General features: G+C 42.2%; 1 protein-coding gene across 4 annotated transcripts in view; it reads right to left on the reverse strand.

The window, feature by feature from the left end:
• The window catches only part of ANK3 (ankyrin 3), a 677,213-nt gene that overhangs the window by 181,926 nt on the left and 475,523 nt on the right, over positions 1-19,764 (reverse strand). For all 4 annotated transcript variants that reach the window (XM_029244863.1, XM_029244862.1, XM_029244864.1 and 1 more), the window contains one exon: positions 1,121-1,219. In XM_029244863.1, the coding sequence (XP_029100696.1) occupies positions 1,121-1,219 (99 nt within the window). The remainder of the gene's footprint in view (positions 1-1,120; positions 1,220-19,764) is intronic.

Here is a 19,764-nt window from a genome sequence, read left to right on the forward strand (position 1 = left end):
TAAGCTCACCATCCAGGATTCCAACTTGATTCTAAGTTTCACTTCTTTCCCCTCCCCACACAGTGCATCACACAGAACAAGCAACATGTCAAACACCTGGCTAGACTGATCTGTGTTTAAAAAAAATTTTTTTTTAAATTGTGGTAAAAAAACACACTGTAAAATTTACTTTCTTAACCACTTTTAAGTGTACAGTTTAGTGGTGTTAACTGTATTCACACTGTGTGTAACATCTCTAGAACTGTTATCTTGCAATATTACACTCTATCCCATTAAACAACAACTCCCCATTTCCCTGTCCCCCGAGCCTCAGGCAACCACCATTCTACTTCTGTGTCTATGATTGTCTACTCTTGATACCTCCTGTAAGTGGGATCATACAGTATTTGTTCTTTCGTGTCTGGCTTCTGTCACTTAGCTTAATGTCCTCAAGACTCATTCATGTTGCGGAATGTGACAGGATTTTCTTATAAGGCTGAATGATATTCCACTGTATGTACACGGCACATTTTCTTTATCCATTTATCTGTCGATGGATATGTGGGCTGCTTCCACCTCTTGGCTATTGGGAATAATGCTTCAATGAACCTGGTTGTGCAAATATGGCTTCAAGATACTGCTTTCAATTCTTTGGGGGTATATACCCCAAAGTAGAATTGCTGGATCATATGCTAGTTCTATTTTTACTTTTTTGAGGAACCTCCTTACTGTTTTCCATAGTGGCTGCACCATTTTACATTCTCACCAGCAACGTGCAAAGGGGGACAGATTTGTTTTTAAATAGAATAACCGTCAGTCTTAATATCAAACTGGCCCAACAGCCCTGCCTGCAATATCAAGTAGTGATTAACTGCTTAAAAATTTAACTCAACTAAAACTCTGGACGTAGGTCTTAGTTTCTATAATTAAAGCCAGGTACTATTTAAACGTGTATTAAAGATTTATAAATATGGATCATTATCCCATTGTACGAAGAATCAACTTAGCAGTCATTTTTTAAAGAGACTACAGCAAAGGACATAAAGATAAAGCCAGGGCTGAACCAGCAACAAAAGTATTAGGAGAAGTATTCCTGCTTCCTGAAAATAAGCGTAAGCATGCACATAAGTTGCACTCTTACCCTTGTTTTGGCATCAATTTTAGCTCCTCGATCAAGCAATAGTTTTACCATATTGGCGTTTCCTCGTTTTGATGCAACATGTAAAGGAGTGATGTCATTCTGTGGAAGAACAGAGAAAAAAGTACAGTGTTACCTGAGTTTAACCAAAACATTGCTTCCTAAACCTTCCCCAACACATCCTCACACTTTTCTTACCTTTTTAAAAAAATATCCATCGTGAATAGAATACTTCCCAACATCTCTATCTGACGGTAATTTTACTCAGAAGGAGATCTCAAAAAGGGATGAATTTTAAGGGACATGCTCTGTGGGGTAGGGTCCAAGTTTATTTCATTTGATTGACATTATTGATGGATGAGATGGTGATAGTTTTTGTTCTAACATCCTGCACATTTAAGTCAACATGCCTTCCTATTAATGTGTGTGATGCACACTGGCTACTGAATGGTTGACTAAGTGGCTGTATTAGTCAGCTGAGGCTTACTGAAAGGAGTGTCATGTTACTCAGAGCCGGCTCTGGGTCATCTGAGTACAAGTTGTCAAGGAGAGACAAGAGGAACTCAAACTGGGAAGTCTGTCAGTGCCCTACACGGTCACAGGGCTTCCCACGCGCGATGGGCTAAAAAGCGTTCACAGGCATTTATTAGCAATTGCACAGAAAAATGACTATGTTGATTTTTTTTTTTTTTAAACTACTGTTGAGGGCTTCCCTGGTGGCGCGGTGGTTGAGAGTCCGCCTGCCGATGCAGGGGACACGGGTTCGTGCCCCGGTCTGGGAAGATCCCACGTGCAGCGGAGCGGCTGGGCCCGTGAGCCATGGCCGCTGAGCCTGCGCGTCCGGAGCCTGTGCTCTGCAACGGGAGAGGCCACAACAGTGAGAGGCCCGCGTACCAAAAAAAAAAAACAAAAAACAAACTACTGTTGAGGAATAGACATATGGTCAGGACAATCTGACATTCCAATCAAGATCCCCTGGATACCATAGTCCTTTCCTCCACTCATCTGACGGGTGCTGTGATTATGTCCAGACTGTCAAGGAAATACGTGCACATAGTGAAAACATTCTCTATTTTGGCTCCTTCTTCTTGTGTAGCAACAACATGGGTTTAAGGTCTGCAGTTCACAAAAGTCAATTACACGATAAACGAACGAGGCTCATAAGGGGTTACATTCTTGTCATGTGATGGCAGATACAATATAATAGCTACCAGGTATTGATTCATGTCCTGTGAATTATGCTGCACTGCCTTAAACTCTTTACTATCTCACTTAGTTTTCATAATCCTCACAATGTCACATACAATCGAAATCACAATGACCATCTTACAGATTAGAAACAGCTGGCAAAACCAAGATTCAAATTAAAATATGACTCTTAAACTTATGCTTTTGAAAAAACGCTTTAAAATGAATATTTTCAAACAGACACAAAGTTTGAGAGAAAGCCATAATGAGCTTCATGTACTCATCACTCTGGTTCAATAACTGTCAAACTTCTGCCAATATTATTTCTTCTATACTCCCTACTATTTTTTCTGCCTGAAGGAGTCTAAGAGGAGAAGGAAAATCCTAGGCATCATATTATTTCACCCCCAATCACTGCAACTTAATTATCTCTAACTGATAAGGATATTTGTAAACAAATAATAACAATATCATTAATTTTATCCAAGTAAAAATAATTCTTTCAAAAAGCCAAGATCTGTCAATGTTTACATTCTCCCATTCTCCCCAATTTTCTCAGTACAGTGGTTCAGATTAGAATATCCACAACTTGCATTAGGCTGAAATGTCCCTTAAATCTCTTTTAAAATCTCCATAGATGCCCTATTCCGCCTTCTTTTTTCCATGCCCATATATTTATTGATTAAACTGGGGAATTTACTGTGTAGTTGCATCCTCATGGAGAGCTGTTTAACACATTCTTTTGTATTTTCTATAAGCTTTTCTAGTTAAATGCTTTTAGTCATTATACATTCTCCCGTGTGAACAACTCTTTACCTCAGTATTCTTAGGTGCTAAAGTATAAATCAGTTCCACAATAATTAGTTCGTTAAGTCAAAGAAGGAGAAAGAGATCTGAGTAAAAGCGATATGCCTTAGTCATGCTGGTGGGGAGTGGACAGGGCTAGTATGATTGCTCTAGACCAAGTGGTAGGCATACTTTTTCTGCCAAGGGCCAGATATCAAGTATTTCTGGCTTTGCAGGCCATACCATCTTCATTGCAATTTGTCAGTGCTGCCTTTGTCAGCAGCCCCACGTGACATGCACAGAAACGGGAGTGTCTGTGTTCCAATAAAACTTTATTTACAAAAACAGCTGGTGGGCTGGATTTGGCCTGTGGGCAGTAGTTGGTTGATCTCTGCTCTAGACCTATCAGCTTGTGGCTGATGGTTTCAACGGTGTGTAAAAGGTGACAAAAGAGGAATTAAAACTATAGAGGCTGTGCATTGTATATGCTTTGGCCCTCTTCGGGGTGGATGATTTTGCGTATGAATGAAAGCTGGCAGAAAGAAGCTTTCTGATGGTCTTGCTTGTCTCCGTTGTCTGAGTGCAAGTATGTAAATGAGCCAAGCAGCACTATGGGTGAATTCTAGGCCTGAGACAGCAGATACAGCATCAGATTAGGTCTATAGGAAACACAGTCCAACAGGAGAGCTTACCGAGCTCAGAGTGGGATACGACACAAAGACCTCCTCACTCCCCAGCGTGAGTCAGGGCTGACATGCTATTTCCCTTTAAAGATGTGCCCTTGCCTGGTGGAGAAGGACTTAATTAACCTTTATCACAAGTAGGCTAATTTTAGTGAGAGGAAAGAGCTCTATTTCTCATTTTGCTCTCTTCCATATTCATGGACTCTATCTTACGGTGATGTGTAGATGTCAAAAGGGTGCCTTGAAATTCAAACTCCCACATTTTTCTACACTGCTCTGACCCCTCCTAGAGTACTACTTTCTATTTCTACAGCACTTAGTAAGTGTTGTAAATTACTTATGTAATTTCATTTTATCTTCACAACAATCTACTGGAGATATACATCATTAATCCCATTTGATCAATCAACCAAGGGATAGAACTGATCAGTAATCTGTATATTAAGAGACAACTAATGAGAGGCAGGATCAGCATCAGAATTCAGTCTTCTAGATCCTCGGGGTAGGGGGTGTGTGTGTGGTATTTCCAGTCAGGGATCATAAAGGCTTTGCCTAAAGACTAGGTTTCTCATCTCCGTCAAATGGAGCTTCTGAGTGAAACACATACTTTTGTATTCCTGAATCAGGTAGCGACTGCTTCTGCCAATGAGGAACAAGTCAAAATCAAAGTGGGACCTTTGGACCAGTCAACAGGACATTTCTATTTCGATTCCTCAGTTAACCAATAAAAATCTTTTATGCTCTACTAGGTACCAGGTCCACTGCTGCATTTCCATTATACAAGCGGGTCACAAAATTATGGAATCCCACCCAATCAAAAGAGTCCAGTGATGTTAAAGACAAAAAGGCTTGTTTAGGAGGAACCTCATTAGCTGCTCGGGAAGCGTAAATGTGTGCCTGCTTTCTGGGATGCAGTTTGGCAGTATATATGAGGAACCTTCAAATCTACAACTGAGACAGGAGATAGATGGGCCCCAGGCTGGGCAGCTGGAGTTTGTCCCCTGTGGACAGATACTCCAAGATGAACATAATACAGGAGGGAGGAGAACCTGAGCCATGCCCAGATAAAAGAGACCACATATTCCTCATTCTTGAGGTCAAGGAGACCTTCCCAACTACACGTGTGCAGAAAGCCTCCTGGGGGGCCAAAAAGGGAGGGGGCACATCAGAGTAGGTGATGTCAACCTTCCCACAGGCCTCTGGGCTAATATCCATCTTGGCTAAGAGATGCATGCGCACATAGGGTAGGACCCTGAGTTTAACCCAATACAGACTCAGAGCCAGGAAAAGCAAGATGCTTGGCCAGAGGAAACCCGGCAGAAATGCCCCATAAAAGTGATACAAACTACCACAAAGGCACGACTCTCTCTCTGAGTCTGCCCGTGTGTGTCTATTCACATGTACTCTTTTTCCTCCTAATATACAATTGACTTGTTTCACTACTTTCCGTCTCTTTGTGGAAACTCCTTTCTACAAAGCTGATAGGCCAGGGCCTTGTCATTGGTTACTGGCCCTCGTGATCTAGCGGCTAGGATCCAGCACTCTCACTGATGCGGCCTGACTTCAATCTCTGGCCAGACTGAAGTCTGGCTTCAAGCCGCTGCAGGCTGAGGCCACCCGAGATCACAACCACGTATACAAGGCAGAGGTTGGCTGCCGTGGTAGAAAGGGCGAGAGTGCTGAGACAGACCCAGATCTGAGGCCTAGGCATACTCCCTAAGACTGAAGCGGATCCAGAATGAAAGACCCCTCAGCCCCAGCCTAACGTAACAAGCAACTGTAGCCGGCTCCTGAGGTCGGGCAGGAGCTTGGTGAGAGAGAGACTCTGTGCTACAGGGATGCAGGTAGAGCTGAGCGGGGGAAGCGCACCAACCAGGGAAAATCTCTGACGGCCGGCCCTCACCCTCAGCGTAAGGCGGTGCAGCCCCGTCTAGAGGACCGTGAAACCTGTGGTGCAAACAAAATGTAAACTCGGCTCGACTCCGGACTCAACCGGCTCGGGCTTCCACATTTACAGCCTGACAGGAGAAGGAAGACACAGGCCGCTTCCAAGCAGGGATACTATTTTCCTCAGTGTCTGCATTCTATCTAGTGGAACAGGTGAACGACATGCAACAAAAGTTAGGGAGTCTACGTCAGATGGAAACACTTGATAAGAAAACCACACTATCGGAAATGAAGCATTCCCAACCTAAATGTCTGTCAACAGAGGAATGGATAAAGAAAATGTGGTCCATATATACAATGGAATATTACTCAGCCATAAGAAAATGAAATAATGCATTTGCAGCAACATGGATGGACCTAGAGATTATCATACTAAGTGAAATCAGACAGAGACAAATATCATATGATATCAGTTATACGTGGAATTAAAAAAATTGATATAAATGAACTTACTTACAAAACGGAAACAGACTCACAGACATAGAACACAAACTTATGATTACCAAAGGGGAAAGGTTGGGGGGAGGGATAAATTAGGAGTTTGGGATTAACATATATACACTACTATATATAAAATAGATAATCAACAAGGACCTAATGCATAGCACAGGGAAGTCTACTCAATATTCTGTAATAACCTATATAAGAAAAGAATCTGAAAAAGAGTGAATATATATATATGTATAACTGAATCACTTTGCTGTACACTCGACACTATCACAATATTGTAAATCAACTATACTCCAATATAAAATAAAAATTAAATAAAAATATAAAGTAAAAGTGAAAAAAAAAAGAAATGAAGCATTCCTTTGATGGGCTCGTCAGTAGACTTCACAGAGCTGAGGAGAGAATCAGTGAACTGAAAGATACACCAGTATGAATGATCCAAACTGAAACACAAAGAAAAAAGAAAAAAGAATGGAAAGAAAGAACAGAGCACCCAAGAGCTGTGGGATGATATAAAAGAGCTGACTGGAGATGCATAAGGAAAAGAGAGAAAATAGGGCAGAAGAAATATTTGAAGAGATCATGGTAGGGAATTATCTCAAAATAGTGAAATATACCAAACCACACCTCTATGGACTTATATTCTCATCTGTATAATGGACATAATACCTCCAGTGCCTCCATCACAGGGCTGCCAAGGGGAGAGATGAGATTAATTCAAAAAGAGAAAGGAAACTCACAGGTATTCCGTAACGCTTATCTCATTTAACCCACTCAACAACCCTCATAAGGGGTACTATCTATTTTCTTTCTTTATGTTACAGATGAGGAGAGTAAAACTCAAACAAATCAAAATAACTTGTTGGGCTTCCCTGGTGGCGCAGTGGTTGAGAGTCCGCCTGCCGACGCAGGGGACACGGGTTCGTGCCCCGGTCCGGGAGGATCCCACATGCCGCGGAGCGGCTGGGCCCGTGAGCCATGGCCGCTGGGCCTGCGCGTCTGGAGCCTGCGCTCCGCAACGGGAGAGGCCACAACAGTGAGAGGCCCGCGTACCGCCAAAAAAAAAAGTTTAATTATTTAAAATGAGTTAATCTAATGATATAGATTTCCTGTAATCTTTCTAATGAATGCTGTAACTTTAATAACAGTCTATATTTTTTTTCTAACAGTCTACTAGTAAAATTTCTTAAAAACATAAAAATGAAGGCGGTTTATAGTTATAAATTTTCCACACTCATATCATTTCTAATAAATCAGAAATTAAATTAATCTCTGTGCTGAATACTTTTCTTTCCCCTCCAGAAAATAAATCATTCTTTCAGGCTTTGGAGATGTCAGTGAACTTGAAACTGTTAGTCTCTCAAGTATCCTACCCTCACTTGGCCTTCCAATAAATTAGATTCTTGCTGAAGTTTCAAACACGTCAAAAATGAAAATAATGTCTTTGAAGTTTCTAAAGAAAGATGGTTTGGAAAGAAATAAAGCCAGTCTAGTGCAAATGGCTTTATCTGTGTGCAGTGTACTCGTTCTAGTTCTAAGGAGATGGAGCTCCTCCAGGGACCAGCAAGACCACAGCTACCCAGGGGCCAACATCCCGGTCTCAGCTTCCATCTGGCACTGCTGCTGGGGGCTGATGGTCACACACTGAGACGTAAAAAATGAGTTAGAACGTCTGGATGCACATCCTTGTTCTTCCATCTTACTCTCAGTAGGATCTAGGACAAAGGACTTCTTGGGATCTCAGTTCTCATCTGTCAAACTATCTATTCTTGTGGGTCTCAAATGATGCACTGTACATAAAAGTATTCTGTAAGCCAGGGGTCCCCAACCCCCGGGATCTGATGCCTAATGATCTGAGGTGGAGCTGATGTAATAATAATAGAAATAAAGTGCACAATAAATGTAACGCTCTTGAATCATCCCAAAACCATACCCCCCCTCCCTGCCCCCAAGTCCGTGGAAAAACTATCTTCCACGAAACCAGTCCTTGGTGCCAAAAAGGTTGGGGACCGCTGCTGTAAGCTGTAAATATGCTGCACATTCAAGGTTATATTATTATGGGCTTATAAACATACAGGTAGTTTTTACAAGCAAAACAATTATTGCGATTTCTGTGACTCAACTTTAGACAATTTATATGAAGAAAAGATTTTCATAGCATGGCCTCAGTCAATGTTTTCTAATATGCTCGATCAGAAGAATTACCTGGGGAACTTGTTAAAAAAACACAGATTGCGAGGCCCCATCCCTGAAGCACTGAATCCCGGTCCAGGGCAATGGGAAGATGCTGGCCAGCGAGGGAAAACCGGCTGCAAGGCCCTGGCTTGGAGGCTATGAAAAAATGGTTTTTCATTTTCAAACTCAGAGGGACGTGCTCCTTGGACAAGCCTGCCTTGTATTTCTTACCAGAAAACGTACATGATACCTTTTTGTCATAAAGCCATTACGTTTCTAAATATCAAGAGTCCATTTCAAAGCATGATCGTTAGGGGTTCAAAAATGCAGAACTGATAGAGATAATAAATAACATGTAGTGGAAATATGAATGCATTACCTTTTAGAATGAATTTGATCATTTGTCAGTTTTTTTAAGTTTGCTCATCTTTCAATTAAAACGTCCTTAAATGTGAGATGGGATTTCGTAGTGAGTTAAAAACAAAAAAACCTTTAAAATCTTGAAAAATGTATTTAATTCATTTTGCAACTGGTGCAGGCAGCAAACGAGTAGCCAGCTGGTCGAAGAGAGACTACTGGCAGTTCTGGTTTTCCTGGGATGACCCTGGATTAAGTCCAAAGCCTGGTACACACTCCCTCCGATGTTAGAATATTATGAACTACACGGTCTGAATGTCGTTTATTTTACTTGCTTGTTTTTATTGTCTTTTTTTACTTGACTGATTTACTTTGCTGTTCTTAGCTCAAGCTCTGCCACCTTGAAGCCGTACAGCTTAATTGAAACACAAGTTATTTAACTTCTTGCTCCCTGGTGTAAAATGGAACTCATACCCACATCTCACGGGATAACTGTGAAGAATAAAGGAAATAACGTATAGGAAACTTACTGGAGTACGTAGTAATAAATGAAAGCCATTTCCTAAATTAGTTTGAATTTTGGATAAGTTTTTTCCACCTCCTATTTCAAAGTCTCAGTAGTAAGAGCGGAAAGGACCCTCAGGGTCTTCCAGTCCAACCAACTCTGAGGGGTGCATCATGGGGGAAGCTTGCTGCCCTCTGCAGAGCAGTCCCAGAGTGAACACGAACTGCCCGGCCCTTCTTTCCCATCTGGGGACATTCCCATCTCTCCATCTCTTGGCTGTAAAGAGATGATCAATCCAGCAATGCTGTCTCAGAGGGGGCACCACTGGCTCCACTGGCATTCTGGTTGGGACACTGTCACTGGCATGAGGATGTCCCACGCACTGAAGGGGGTTTAGCCATCCCAGCCCTGCCCCATTACATGCCAGCCATCATTCGACTTCTCCATTTAAAGACCTGTAAGAACAGAGAGTCGAATGGCGCTGACCAGGGGCTGCGGGGTAGTGGATGAGTTGGGGAGATGTCGCTTAGGGGTACAAACTTGCAAATAGTAGATAAATAAGTTGTGGAGATCTAATGTACAGCATAGTGATTACAGTCAACAAGACTGTATTATCAACTTCAAAGTTGCTAAGAGACTAGATCTTAACTGTTCTCACCCCAAAAAAGAAATAATTATGTATGTTAGAGTTATTAGCTAACAAAAACTGTAGTAATCATATTGCAATATACAAATGTAACAAACCAACACACTGTATACCTCAAACTTATACAGTGTATCATGCCAATTATCTCAAAAACAAACGAACAAACCAAAAACGCTGCAATTACTCCCTTCTACCTGCAGGATCCAGGCCAGTGCCCTCAGCCCAGCCAGGGGTTCGGGGAGTCCCTTCCCACAGGCTTGGACTCGCCATTCATCTCCAGCCTCATTTCACATGTGCGAATGGGCCTCAGCCTCCACTTCCTGGAGCTGACTCTAATCCTTTTATGTCCATCACAGCTTAGCTTTTCAATTTTTTTTTTTTCAACTATGATAGTCCATGCTGATCTCCTACCTGAATTTGTTTTCTTGGAACCTACTGCTTTGATTTGTGAGAGAGCCAATAAAGGATCGCGCATGTGTCCCCAATTCACCTCTCTGCAACGTCTGGTTCTTCAAAGTCCTAAACGCTTCGCTCTAGGTGCCCCTTCGCCCTTCCTGTATATGCTTCAAACCACCAGAGGAACAAGAGCAAGATTTTCCCATGAAAGAACTAAGATGCCCAGGAGGGGACCAGGGTGCATCTGAGCTCATCCAAGTGCACCTTCTGACAATAGGAAGTGTGAACAATGGTCCGAATGTTCAGTGGAGGGCTGCAGTGGAGGAAATGAAAATTCTACAGCTAATGAATTATTCCCTTTTAAAGTGCAAATGAATAAAGCGAGCACTGCCAACTCCTAACTTAATAGAACTTTATTTCACAGAATTTCAAAATAGGATTTATTCGGGTCATTTAAACATGTTCTCAGAGCAACAATTCTAGAGCTGTACTGCAGGAAGCAGGGCATATATTCAAAGACAAAAAGTGAAAGGGAAATATGTACCTTCCAATTTCTATGATTTTTTTTTTTACTGGCGTTCTTACTGTCTCAAACAATGTCATGTTAATCGTTTGGTAAAGGCTGCCCTTCTCACGCTGACAGACACAACGCAAACACTGTAACTCCAACATTCTGGGACGCACCATTTCTGACTAGCTCCAGAAGTACTCTAGAGAGCTGACATGATGTCACTTGCTTGATATGTGTCACGCTTGACAGGTGACTGTGTCTTACACTGATGGGTCTCCTCCCAGATGTAAGCATTAATCACCACCACCAGCACAAACATGGCTAGGACCCTGGCCCACATGCTAAGCAATTTATATGGATTATTTCGTGCGGTCACAATGAGGCTACGCATTTGGTACTATTTTCGGACCCCTTTTATGGGTGACAAAGCTGAAGAAGCATGAATAACTTGCCCAGGAGCACACAAGTAAGCCACAGGACCAGTGTGGAACTCCAGCAGTCTGACTGCCTTGCTGTTTGCTTTGACACTGTACTATACCCTACTCTCTTCTGCGAAAGGCCTCCATCCCTGTCAGATAAGGTGGTCAGGCAGAAGGGAAGGGCTTGTGGTTGATTGATCTCTCTCCTATCTGGCTAATAAGAAAAATGCAGGCCTTCGCTGGTGGCGCAGTGGTTAAGAATCCATCTGCCGATGCAGGGGACATGGGTTCGAGCCCTGGTCCGGGAAGATCCCACATGCCGCGGAGCAACTAAGCCCATGCACCACAACTACTGAGCCCGCGTGCTGCAACTACTGAAGTCCACATGCCTAGAGCCCGTGCTCTGCAACAAGAGAAGCCACCGCAATGAGAAGCCCATGCACTGCAAGGAAGAGTAGCCCCCACTCGCCACAACTAGAGAAAGTCCGTGTGCAGCAATGAAGGCCCAACACAGCCAAAAATAAATAAATAAAATAAATAAATTTAAAAAAAAAAAGAAAAGAAAAATGCAGCCTACATGATGAAGAGGCTTGCCCTGGACCACATCAGTGACCGATGATACAGCCAGGATGAGAGCCAGGGCTCCAGCATGTATCTGAGAACTTTCCTCCTCAGTCTAGGCTGCTACAGCTTAGAAACTTCAGCTCCTCAGACGACAACAACACACATCCCATACCACAGGGTAGGATGTTAATAAGCTCCAATGTACTAATGGGTTTAAGACAAAAACATTCCCTTAAAAAATTATATAGGAGATTCTCCTTTGATGTGGCATTCAGGGGATTAAATGAAAAAGGCAGGAACAAGATTGCATGGCATGCAGAGAGCAATTCTCTAGAAAAGGTCTATCTCCCACCACTCTGGCCTCCGCTTACTTACTGGTTTTGTTCTTCCTGAGATGTTAATATCACCATGGTAACAAGAATATGGGTAATGCAGTAACCACACTGAGACTTTTCCATAACTCACATTTCTTTGCTAAAGGCTCCCAAATCTCCATTTTCATTCCAAAGGAGGTTTATATAAGCCATTAAAAATGTCTTTACAGGAATAAAGACATAGACCTACCAGAGAACGGACTTGAGGATATGAGGAGGGGGAAGGGTAAGCTGTGACAAGGCGAGAGAGAGGCATGGACATATATACACTACCAAACGTAAGGTAGATAGGTAGTGGGAAGCAGCCGCATGGCACAGGGAGATCAGCTCGGTGCTTTGTCACCGCCTGGAGGGGTGGGATAGGGAGGGTGGGAGGGAGGGAGACGCAAGAGGGAAGAGATATGGGAACATGTGTATACGTATAACTGATTCGCTTTGTTATAAAGCAGAAACTAACACACCATTGTAAAGCAATTATACTCCAATAAAGATGTAAAAAAAATGTCTTTAATGCTGTTGAACCTATACTAGGAGATAAACATAACTTATTTTATATTTGAAAATACGTATCAATATAAATGAATGTGTGTGTGTGTGTGTGTGTGTGTGTGTGTGTGTGTGTGTTTGGGCTTTATAAGGACAGACATCTAAACGTTAACAAAATAGGACTCTTATGGACGGTTTTTCTTTTCTTTCTTTTGCTTTATTGTATTTTATTTTAAAAATAACTTGTATAGTGCAGGGAAAATATATTTTTTTAATGTATTTGCAATGGCATCGCCACACAAACTACAGTAGCGTCTCCGGAAGCCCTGGACCCTTATAAAAACATTACAAAAGTCACCCTCCTGCTGAAGCGATGCTCACCTCTTCTCCACGTTTGAGTGGCTGATGATCTTCCTAGCACTGGCTGGTGGTGGCCTTGACTGGGCTTTGATAGCTCAGAAACTGAGGCTCTGCTTCAAACACCCTTAACTGAACAAAGCCTGGCAGCAGACCTTGGTGACTAGCCCTTTGTTCTAGGCGTGTCTTCCAAGGTCAACTACACTGCTGAATCACAAGACTCGTGGCTGCTCAAATCAACTTGCCTCTCAGTGTCTGACATTCAATACTTGGGTTTGGTGTACTTGCCTCTACCCCTCTATTAGAATCCTATGGATTTCCCATCCCCCTTAATGCAGCTCACATCAGTTTGGGAAGTGGGTCCCTAACACCAAGTAAAGCTCAGCCTGAAATTCTGATAGACCAGGGAGAGGACTGGGGCTTGAGGAAAGCAGGTTTGAATAGGTACTGGGTGCCCAGGAATAGTGGATAAGCAGGCCTGGAAGTTATCTGTTGATTCATTCTTGAATTCAACAAATATATATCGAGTCCTTCCCAGTGCTAGGTACTGGGTTACACTCCAGGGATCCCAAAATGTGTAATAACACGTAGGTCTGCCCTTGAGGAACTCAAAGTCCTGCAGGGGAGGTGAAGCACAGGGTGTGTGAGGCGTATTTCACGACACCTCTACTTTAGCCTGAATAGGACTGTTCAGCTAATGCACGCACAATGCTTAACAAAGAAGCTGGAACTTACTAAATACTCAAATCACGACTATTTTAGATCATGATTACTACACATTTTTACCTACAGAAGAAAGGAAGAAAATGAGCATCCGCTGAGCACTTATTCTGCAGCAGGCAACGTCCTGGATGCTTTCATGGTACCACCCTCTGGCTTAATGGAATGCAGCTCCATCAGTATGTGAAAGGTACCACTCAGGGAGGCAGATCAAGGGCTTCCAGGCAGCAAAAATACAGGTCCTGCCTTCCCCCAGTACCGTGAGGAATGGTTCTCTGAAATAAAGTGCCTACCTCTCTTAAAAAAGTCTAAATGGCAAGAGACACATTCTCCATGGCTGAGTCCTTCACTGGAGGATTGAAAAGATGAAGTTCACGTTAAAGTCATTATCACAGAGGCAGGAATGTGGTAAGCATTTGGAAAGAGGATATTTACCAGGTGAGGAAAGATGTCCCGTGGAGGAGCTGGAGATAGAGGGTGAATAAGGCATCTCAGGCTGCAAGGGGCTTAGGTAATAAACACAGTGTGCAAGACAAACACTCCCACAGAATTAAGTTTCAAGGCCAATCACGGGACAGGACCAACAGGGCACGATGAGCACACACACTGGGGCAAGGAGGGGAGCGACCTATTTTAGGGGGTCAGAGAGAGCGTCTTTGAGGAACAGGATACAAGCATCTTTTACCCAGATTAAAAAACAGAGGCTCACAGAAGTAACTGCAGCATAATCTCTGGCAATTGGAGACCTCTCTTGAGACCTATCTCAATCTCTGATATTTCTGAACTCTCCATGGCATGAACTGGGGAGAAATTACTATGTTCAAGTTGCCAGCAGTATTTTTAGTCCTCTTTGGAAGAAGATTTCAGTTTTATTGCTGTTGGTGGTCACGGCAGTCTCTGCTTACATGATGGGAAAGGCAGCAATCTGCTTTTGGAGCCGAAAGGGGCAAGTCTATTAGGAGTAAAATTGCTTCTGCTTAAAGCATCACTTTCCTTGGAGGGGAAAGTTGCATTTAGAGATAATTATGACACCGAAGGGAAGGAAGCCTGAGACTGATGGTGTCTCAGCTTTGCTCGAAAGAACTTTCTGTGATGATGGAAACGTTACGTATACAGTGTTAATACAATGGCTACTAGCCACACGTGGAAACTGGGCACCCGAAATGTGGTTCTGGGGAATGAGGCATAGAAGTTTACATTTAATTTAAATTAAAGTTAGTACTCAGTTGTTAGTGGCTACTGAATTAAGAGAGCCCAGGTGTAGAGGAAATGGGGTTCCCCCTCTCTCTGGGACCAGAGACTAGGTTAAGGGGCTTAGACTCTGACCAGAAGAGACATAGTGTTGGTAAAAGGGGTTCTCGCTAAGGGAAGTAAGAGAGACTCTCCAACACAGTGGCTTCAGGGGGCTCACAAGGGAGCCCTTTCCTGAGGAAGGGGTCATAGCCCACGGACTTTGGGGACAGTGTTATCCAGAACAGGTCCTTCAGCTCTGCCTTTTTTTTTTAATCTCATTTTTAAAAATTAAATTTTACTGGCATATAGTTTCTTTACAATGTTGTGTTAGTTTCTGCCTACAGCAAAGTGAATCAGTTACACGTATACATATATCCACTCTTTTTAAAATTCCCTTTCCACCTAGGTCACCAGAGAGCACTGAGTAGAGTTCCCTGTGCTATACAGTAGATTCTCATTAGTTATCTATTTTATATATAATAGTGTATATATGTCAATCCTAATCACCCATTTCATCCCTCCCCCCCGTAACCATAAGTTTGTGCTCTACGTCTGTGACTCTATTTCTGCTTTGCAAATAAGTTCACCTGTACCATTTTTCTAGAGTCCACATATACGTGATTATTATATGATATTTGCTTTTCTCTTTCTGACTTACTTCACTCTGTATGACAATCTCTAGGTCCATCCATGTCTCTGCAAATGGCACTATTTCATTCCTTTATATGCCTGAGTAATAAGCTCTGCCTTTCTGTTCTGAACTCCCTTCATCAATCCCAGAGTTTTTAGAGAAGTCTTGTTGGGCACTAGAGCCAAGACTTAGTTGTGCTTTGGGGAATTAAGAGAGAGGGACTCTTTGGTATGGTTGAGCACATGGGGGCCTCAACAAATTAGCAGCGTCAGGTCAGTGGCTTACTTGAGTCTGGACTTCCAGGTCTAGCTTATAGGAGAAGTTCTTTAATATTTGCTAGAATGAATTTAACTGAGAAAGGAAGTCTCCAGATAATGTTTATCCACGGACGTCGTTTTGCTTATGCATGGGCTGACCCCGTGTCGACCTCTTATTTGGGCAGAACGTAAAATCTGACACCTGTATGTTTCCATCAACAGGTTTAGGAGTTCAACTGTCTAAAAACACTGCTCTCACTTTAACAAAAAGAACTTTAGATAAAGTAGCCTTTATCTAAGAATTTTAGATAAAGCAGCCTGTCTTATGACATAATTGAGTTCCAAATGTGGCCAAGGCCCTGCTAAAGCTTTGTTCAAAACAACTGCTATTTGAGAAAGGCAGTCCAGTTGGACATGTTCTCTAGTCACAGACCTGTGGCACAAGTGCCAAGTTCTATCACACGCAATTAAAACATCACACAGCTAAGTACCTGGGCCATAGTGTCTCAGCCTCCCTGGGCAAGGCACCTTCACAGATGGAGATTTAGGCAGTATGGGGTAGTAGGAATGGAACCTTTTGAAATGTAGCTATTAAAGATACTGTCAACTATGAAACTTTCTTTTTTTTTCATTAAAGTATAGTTAATTTACAACATTATGCTAATTTCTGCTGTATATAGCAAAGTGACTCAGTTATACACATATATACATTCTTTTTTTATATTCTTTTCCATTATGGTTTATCCCAGGAGATTGGATATAGTTCCCTGTGCTATATGGTAGGACCTTGTTGTTTTTCCATTTTAAATTCAATAGTTTGCATCTGCTAACCCCAAACTCCCAGTTCATCCCTCTCCCTCCCCCACTCCCACCTGGCAACCACAAGTCTGTTCTCTATGTCTGTGGAAACTCACTGCTCTTAATAGAATGATTCACATGATATAAAAATCACATTTGAATTATTTCACACACAAAAAAACCTGTCTCTATAGATAACTAAGATTTCCTTTGTTAAAAAGTGAAAACTATATAACCCGTGCCTCCTTTTCTACTACATGTATAAAAGCCCTTAAAGCCTAAATTTAAGGGCTTTGTATTCACTAGCTCTTTCCAGTTGCTTGGTAACATTTACTTTTTCTGTTTCATCCTTACATGTCTTACTTTGTATATTTTAATCTGTAAACCTCCTGAAATCCTTTTGGAAACAAATGAGGTATAGCACTCAAACACATAAATCCCTAATCCTTTCAGAGATCAGAACAAAAAAGTACTACATACCAAGACCAATAGAAGGATATTTTATTCAATTATCTTCCCCAGATGGGAAGTTAAATAATAATTTACAAGAGAAAGGTTAATGACGAGAGTGCAGATTAAGTTAGGTGGTCCATTGTATTTGATGAAAAAATGTCTTAGCTAGCAAAGCATTCATCTATCTTCTTCAATGAAGGGTATTTTGCAGGCATCCAATAATATCATTTGGCCTTTACCTACTCCAGGGCATCAATGCTCCTTACTGGAAAGCAAATCAGGAGCAGCTCTGGTGTGTCTTACTTACGTTCTCTTCCCCAAGAGAGCTAGGATGACTTGCTAAGAGAGCAAGGGTCACGCATAAATTCAGATGGTGTCAAGGCCATCTCAGCAGACACAATTCAGAGAATGCAGCATGCTGACACTGCACTGCAGTCTTCAGGAGCTATTCTATTAACTCCCTGCTGTGGACCCTTGAGGCTGAACGGGTCTGGATAATCCGAAAGGAAATATTTAAGATGTCAGACAGGAGATCTTACGCAATACATAAACACGGCAAAATTACAACACAAAAATCAAAATTCACATTATAATAAAAATCTAAGGAAAGGTGTTAATAGAACAAGTAAGTATCCTATAAATCAGTTACCATCACTGCTGCTCGGGGGTATACATTCACCACTGGCGAGGATCTGCTTTCTTGCTGCCTGAATTAGCTAGCACTACAAAGAAGCATAGAAAGCAATCCATTCTATTGTGTTCTCTCTTTAGTCACACCGCGTTGGGTTCTGCCTCGCACCTGCCTCGTATCTGCACATGGACTACACGCAGGAAATGATTCCAGAAGGGTTATCCCTACTCCTATCCCCAGCTCTCTTCACCAGCAGGCAGCTATTCTTGAGGTCCCGCCCTCAGCCCACAAAGAACTACAAGACTGTATCCGCCTTTCTTCAATGCTCTGTCCCAGCCAGGAAGCAGAAATCACAGCCCCCCTAAGACAAAGGTTGCTGCTGTCATTTTGTAACTTGACCTCTAACTTTCTAATCTACACCTCTATCTCAACCCAGTTCCTGAAGCATACGATTTACGGTTATGATTTGCACCTAGTTCTTTGCAACTGAGGCTTAATGATCCTTCCTTTATTGTTTTGACCAGGCAAAATCTGATCCCATCTGTGTTCTAGGGCATCTTACTTTCACCTGCTACATCCCTGAGAGAACTCTGACCTAGAAGGACCCCACTCGAGTTGGGAAGGGAGAGGTCTCTGTAATACAAAAGGCTAAATGCTGGATTGTTACATAACAAAATTACTGGAGATTTGGAACCTACAGTGGGTTTCTGGAGGCAGCTAGCAGTTGCCTCCAATTAAGCTTTTCACGAAGACCAGTTCTGCTCAGACATCCTACTGCAAGCCATCCATCACGTATGGAGGGAAGCATGTGTTGTAGGGTGTAAGCAACAGTACAGGCCTCCTAGTAAGTATGATTAAATTCCACCACAGCCTTCAGTTCAGAATGCTATGAGGCCTCGTTAATTAGGAATGTCTGGAGAAAATGCTTCTCCAAATCAGCAAAAAAGTCTGAATTTTAACATATTTTAAACAAAAGCACAATGTGACTTTTAAATCACATATGGTAATTCAGACAAGGTTAACAAGGTAACAACGTGGGTCTGAGGTCTCCACTTTTTTTTTTTAAACATCTTTATTGGAGTATAATTGCTTTACAATGGTGTGTTAGTTTCTGCTGTATAACAAAGTGAATCAGCTATACATATACATATATCCCCATATCTCCTCCCTCTTGCGTCTCCCTCCCACCCTCCCTATCCCACCCCTCTAGGGGGTCACAAAGCATGGAGCTGATCTCCCTGTGCTATGCGGCTGCTTCCCAGTAACTATTGATTTTACGTTTGGTAGTGTATATATGTCCATGCCACTCGCTCACTTCGTCCCAGCTTACCCTTCCCCCTCCCCGTGTCCTCAAGTCCATTCTCTATGTCTGTGTCTTTATTCCTGTCCTGCCCCTAGGTTCTTCAGAACCCTTTTTTTGTGTGTGTGTGTTTTTTTTAGCTTCCATAGTGTCCACTCATCTTTAATCAATAAATTAGCATCATTTGTAATTACCATAGTCATTGTTTTAATGTAAATTGATGCTTTGGAATTGTTTGAAGGAGCCTGAAAATACTGCAATTTGTCCTCTTAAATTGCTTAAACATGACCCCAATCTCCTTATTTTCAGCAGCATCAGGAAATTTCTGAACAATGGCACAAAGACAAAACTTCAAACACTACCCTGACATGAATTTTCCAAATGTCCTAATTAGAAGATGTGACTTAATGAGGTTTTCTGCGAGTTAGAGATATAAAACCAGAAGGATGCATCTTACAGACACGAGCTTCAGTTTTCACATCGGCGTGCCCTGTATATACATGACTTAAAGAAGTACTTAACTTTGTCCTTCAAAATGTCACACTAGGCCTCGGGTCTGCCATGTTGCTGAAACCCAAGGATGCTGTTCGTGCAATAAGAACATGGCTCTAGAGTGACATGAGCTGCCTCATTTCAACTGATAAAGGATTTTAGCAGGCTGATGACAATAGGATAGGAAATAGGTTTGTTTTTTTTTTTTTGCCACCAATAAACAAAGATTTATTTGGAAATCTCCAAACCTGCCAGAAGCGGCACTTGCCAAGCCCTAGGCCCACTCTC

Source organism: Monodon monoceros, unplaced genomic scaffold (genome assembly GCF_005190385.1).
Source record: "Monodon monoceros isolate NGI ecotype Baffin Bay Population unplaced genomic scaffold, NGI_Narwhal_1 Super_Scaffold_4, whole genome shotgun sequence".
Lineage (NCBI taxonomy): Eukaryota > Metazoa > Chordata > Mammalia > Artiodactyla > Monodontidae > Monodon > Monodon monoceros.